Source organism: Chenopodium quinoa, unplaced genomic scaffold (assembly GCF_001683475.1).
Source record: "Chenopodium quinoa cultivar QQ74 unplaced genomic scaffold, ASM168347v1, whole genome shotgun sequence".
Lineage (NCBI taxonomy): Eukaryota > Viridiplantae > Streptophyta > Magnoliopsida > Caryophyllales > Amaranthaceae > Chenopodium > Chenopodium quinoa.
Window position 1 is genome coordinate 1719078 of NW_018743448.1, and position 5941 is coordinate 1725018.

Below are 5941 nucleotides of genomic sequence, written 5' to 3' on the forward strand. Positions count from 1 at the left end.
ACAAGGACATATTAGTGAGACTTGGAAATTACCTGAACATCTAGAAAAGGATCAGGTCTTTGGTTTGCAATCCCTCTAGAATCTGCATGTGTCGGACTAGGATTCTGCAAAAGTTCAAAACATTCATGCTAAGGCCTCGTTTGATGATATGGAGGCCATTGAACTCAATTGTAAAACAATTACCTTGCTGCCAACAAGTGGATCGTCCATGGCATCCTTGGGTTGACTACATGAGTCAACTGGGATTACCAGAGGCATATACAAGGTTGGCAAGTTCATATGCTTCAAAATAGCATTGAATTGACTTTGCAACTGTTCTTGCACCTCTTTGCGAATCTCCGCCTTTATTGATTCTTTTTCCTTGGCATCCATTCGGTAGGGCGAATTCACACTTGATCTAGATCTTCCTGATCTAGTGTAATCTGAACCCATAACCTTTTCCCACCCAAGTTGCTTGCCGCCCGCTCCAATTACTCGCCCAGGGTGGTATGGTTTTCCCAAAGCCAAGGTAAAAGGATCGTTCTCAATGCTTGGAGTGAGCTTGCCTTCAACTACTTCTGACGTATGCTCGAGCTGCAACAACACCAAAAAAAATTTTCATTCTAAGTTAGATGTAGTCGTTATCGAAATATTAGATAATGATAACGGTGAAATATTATCATAAATGTCATAGATTAGGGTGCTTACAAGTGCATCTGCTACTGTTTTGGTATCCGGGTGCATGACGTACTTCCCGGTGTTCTTGTCGATCCCATGCATAGCACACCACCAGTCATTGGCACGACTCACCAAAGATGTCACCGTGGAGGGAATCGGTGTATCAGGTGAAGATATTTTGGATGTGGGGTACAAACCCTCTTTGATCCACTATTCTCGACTTTCCGCAAATGTCTTACAACCCATATGATGGTTATACATTTTCTTCTCAGCATTGCGCGTAGCTTGTTGACTTCTTTCCTACACATTAGCAATTGTTCGCATCATTATATGAAGTGAGCAAATTTTTCAAAGTAACTGTAATTTATATAAGATTACATACAAAAGCAGTAGTAGTTGTTGATTTCGCTACGAACTTCTCCCAGTCCTCCTTCGTTATTTGTGGATATACATCCCACGGTTTCTTCTGAACTTCATCCTATCTTGCATTACCCATCAAAGTTTTCTTGGGTTTATGCCTTTGCTTCTTATGGATCCATCTTGTTCTTAAGAAACTTTTGAAGTTTTAGAATCTCTCTTGTACAAAACCTTCAAACGATCTCCTCTTGTCTGGGTCATCGGGAATATTGAACACACTCTGTAAGAATCGCAAACTTCCATGTCAGTAAAGTGAAAAAAAAATTGACGAAAAAATGGAGAAAGGAATTAGCCAAAAAAAAAAAACATTGCCAGCCAGGCACCTACACAGCCAGGCAGGGACCTGCCCAGGCAGGCACTGCCCAGCCAGGCAGGGACCTGCCCAGCCAGGCAAGCACTGCCCAGCAAGGCAGGCACTGCCCAGCCAGGCAGGGACCTGCCCAGCCAGGCAGGCACCTGCCCAACCAGGCAGGCACCTGCCCAGCCAGGCAGGCAGCCCAACCAGGCAGGCACTGCCCAGCCAGGCAGGTAGCCCAGCCAGGCAGGGACCTGCCAGGCAGGCAGCCCAGCCAGGCAGGCACCTGCCCAGCTAGGCAGGCAGCCCATGCCTGTCATGCTGCACCAACAACGAGGCAGGCTCGAAGTTTGGTTTTTAGGCACGATTTTTTGTTTTTTGAACTCGAAGTTTGGTTTTAAGGCACGAAATTTTGTTTTTAGGCTCGAAGTTCGGTTTTTACGCACGAATGCATACATTTTGACTCGAAGTTTCATGAACAAAACTGAAATAATAAACACTTACCATTGTATCATCCAAAAACATTTGAAGCAACCCTTTTGGAATCTCTGCCCAGTCAAGTGTGATCGGTATTTTACGAGTTAGAATGCCAATGTGTGTGGAATATTTGCTGCGCCATTGCCCAGTAGGTTGACCCAACTCGTCAAACTCTAGAACCATCTATTCCCCGGGCTTCTTAAATGCTTTTGTTGGACCCCTAACCTTTCTCTTTCCCGATGCCTTTTGTGTACTGCTGGTTTTCAGTTGACGTTGCTTCTCCATTTGGCCGTTTGAATCTTGTACAAACTCGGAGACAATATCATCCACAATAGGGGGGGCACATTCAGCTGACATCTCATAAGCGTCAAACCTGCGCTGCAACTCATCATGAGCTTGGTCTTCTGGTTCGCCCAAATCTTGCTCCTTATTCACATCATACAACTCGTCACCAGATTAAGAACTACCATGGTCTTCATCATCCATAACCTCTACGTGGTGAATGTGTTCATCACGACCCGTTTTATGTACACACCTACCACCACAAGCAACGCAAATAATTAGTACACAAAACATGTTTACAAGCTGAAAATGCTAATACAAGAACGAATTGAACAAAATATGTACAGAATGGCAAAACTGAGCTTCTACCATTCCCAACTTCGTTATTTTCATACCTATCACACAACTATCCTTGTAACAACTCACATTAGGTATACTAATAAGTGTTTAAAATATGAAAATGCGATAAATGAAATGATTCCATGCTAATACAACAACGAAGTGAACAAAATATGTACAAAATGGCAAAAAAGGGCTTCTACCTTTCCCAACTTCGTTAATTTCATTCCTAGTTCACATCTAATCCTTCTAACAACTCACATTAGGTATACAAAACATGTTTACTAGATGAAAATGCAATAAAGGTAATGATTTCATGCTAATACAAGAACGTAGGTAGAAAAATATGTACAAAATGGCAAAAAAGAAGATTGACATTACGATGCAAAAACAAATGTTCCTCATTCGATTATTCCCTCATTATGGTCTGCTCGAATATAATTTGCATTCTTGTCTACATCATTTGATACGTCAACTCTAGGGGCAGTGAAAGGGGGCGAATCATCAAACGCATCATATTCGTCCTCGTCTTCGACATCTCCAACCCCTAAGATTCTTCTCTTGCTAGCAAGGACGATGGACCATTTAGGATCGGCTGGGTCGGTGACATAGAACACTTGCTTAGCTTGAGATGCAAGGATGAATGGTTCCAAACTATCCCGCAGGTGGCCAAGGTCTACAAGAGTGAAGTCATCGTGTCTGATGTTGCGCCTAATATTATCGACCCATTTACATTTAAATAGACCTACCTTGAACTCACGATAATCTAGTTCCCATATTTCCTGAATTCGTCCGTAGTAGGATAATTGTGCGTCAACCGGTGATGTATCCTTCGCACTGGCAAACTCTGTTGATGAAGCCACAAGCGTGACACCACTATTTCGAGTCGATGAGGATTTCTGATCACGATGCTCAGTCCAGAATGTATACCCATTAATGTCATATCCCTCAAAAGAATAAACATCTTCCTTTGGACCATAAGCTAGCCACTTTATAGTATCAGAGACACTCTCATCCAATTGACGCATGACTCGATCATGGAACCATGTCACAAACATCTTATTATGCAACTGCATTAGTGCCCTTTCCCCTTTTGATGGAAATTCCGCACGCAAACTATCCATGTGCTCTTCTAAATATGGGTGAACCTCCGCAACATGATGAAGCACAAATAAGTGAGCTTGCAAGAACTGATCATGAGTAGGTGAGATCTGTTTCGACCCGAGTGTGCCATGACCATCAAGTCTCCCTTCATGTCGGGAAGTGGGAAGCCCAATTGGTTCGGCAACGGCAACATACTCCGCCACGAAATTACCAATCTCCTCCGCAACAATCCCTTGAATCATACTACCTTCTGGATGGGCTGGATTCCTGACTTTATGTTGTAATGTGCCCATGTGTCTTTCAAAAGGATAGCACCACCTCATAAAGACTGGACCGCACATCTTGATCTCACGAACCAAATGAAGGACCAAATGCACCATGATGTCAAAAAATGATGGTGGAAAATACATCTCAAATTTGCACAATGTTACAACTACATTCGCCTGGAGAGCATCAAGTGTAAAAGGATCGAGCACTTTGCTGCATATAGTGTTGAAAAACAAACAAAGGCTCGTAATAGCTTCTCTCACGTGCTTTGGTAAAATACCACGAATGACAATCGGTAGGAATACTTGCATCATCATGTGACAATCGTGAGATTTCATACTAGTCAACTTCAATTCCCCATTCAAGGAAACGAATCTTTTCATGTTTGACGAGAAACCAGAGGGAACCTTAATGTCATACAAACAAGCACAGAACTTCCGTTTTTCGTCCTTTGACAATGTGTAGCAAGCTGGAGGTAAATACACCTTTTCATCTTTCTTCTTTGATACACCGATGCCCTTTCCTTTACGCTCCCCCTTACGTTTATTGCCACCATCTTCCCTTACCTTTTCCATTACCATTGCCTTCCCTTCCTTTGGCTGCACCCACAATTCCGGACGAACACCCCACGCTTCCAAATCTAATCGGGCGCTCTTCCCATCCTTTGTCTTGCCATGAATACCCATTATTGTCCCAACAACTGCATCACAAACATTCTTCTCTATATGCATCACATCAAGACAATGTCTAATATCATGTTCTTTCTAGTACTCAAGCTTCCAAAAGATCGATTCCTTTTTAAATAAGGCATGTGGGTCTAAAGGTTTCGAAGTTTTACCAAAAACAGTTGGTATACCCTTCACTCGACCATACACCTCATGCCCACTCAATGGCCTAGGCGCAACCCCTTCTTCAACTTTCCCATTGAAGGCCTTTTTCTGCCTACGATATGGGTGATCGCGCCGAAGCAATCGTCGGGTCCTCATGTACACATCTTTGCCGTAGTGTTCAAGGTACACGTTTGGTGTGTCATCGATACAAACAGGACATGCTTTATGCCCTTTGTTCTTATACGTGGACAGGTTGCCATATGCGGGAAAATCATTAATGGTCCACATCAGGGCTGCACGCATTAGGAACATCTCGTTCTTATGGGCATCATAAACAAAAACTCCTTCGTCCCACATCTTTCTCAAATCATCAACAAGGGGCTCAAGGAAAACATCAATGTCGTGTCCAGGTTGCCTTGGACCAGTTATTAAAAGAGACAGCATTACATATTTTCGTTTCATACACAACCACGGAGGCAAGTTGTAGATCACTAAAAGTACCGGCCATGTGCTATGTTGGGTACTCAGAGTGCCAAATGGATTCAACCATCGGTGCACAACCCAAGCCTTAAATTTCTCACTTCATCACCAAATGCCCTGAACTTCATATCGATGTTCATCCAAGCCGGAGAGTCAGCCAGATGCTTCAGCAAACCGTTTTTCTTTCTTCCCTCTGCATGCCATCTCATGTTCTTAGCATCTTTTGGTATTGAAAATAGACGCTTGAACCTTAGAATGATGGGAAGATACCATAACACTTTGGCAGGAGGTCCCTTCATACCAGCGTTGCAGCTCTTTCGCTTGTAACGCGACTGACCACAACGTGGACATTCCTCCAACTCTTCATATTCATTTCGATAAAGAACACAGTCATTAAGACATGCATGTATCTTCTTATACTCCAAACCAAATGGACACATGAGTTTCTTTGCATAATAGTACGACTTAGGAAGTTCATTCTCATCAGGCAACATGTCACATAACACAGTCAACAAAGAAGTAAAACTAGTGTCGCTCCAGTTATACTTTGACTTAATGTTAAAAAGTGTTAGCACGGCTGATAGTTTGGTGTATTTTTTCGACCCGGGATACAAAGGCTTTTTGGCAGCCTCTGATAACGACTCAAATACATCACATCGGTCACCAAATTCACCTTCAACATTATGCATCATCTCATCCAAGTGATCACCACCACCGTCCTTGATCTCATCCCCATCCTCATCTCCATCTCCACCACCATCACTACCATAATCATCTTCCGCACGAATCTCGA

General features: G+C 43.0%; 1 protein-coding gene across 1 annotated transcript; it reads right to left on the minus strand.

Moving 5' to 3' along the window:
* Positions 1-2029: 2029 nt before the first annotated feature.
* Positions 2030-5112, minus strand: LOC110739334. The gene is made up of 4 exons (XM_021919801.1): positions 4677-5112; positions 4322-4559; positions 2938-4051; positions 2030-2272 (listed from the first exon to the last, which is right to left on the minus strand). Exons 1-4 carry the CDS (start codon positions 5110-5112, stop codon positions 2030-2032), a joined length of 2031 nt encoding a protein of 676 aa, XP_021775493.1.
* Positions 5113-5941: the final 829 nt, after the last annotated feature.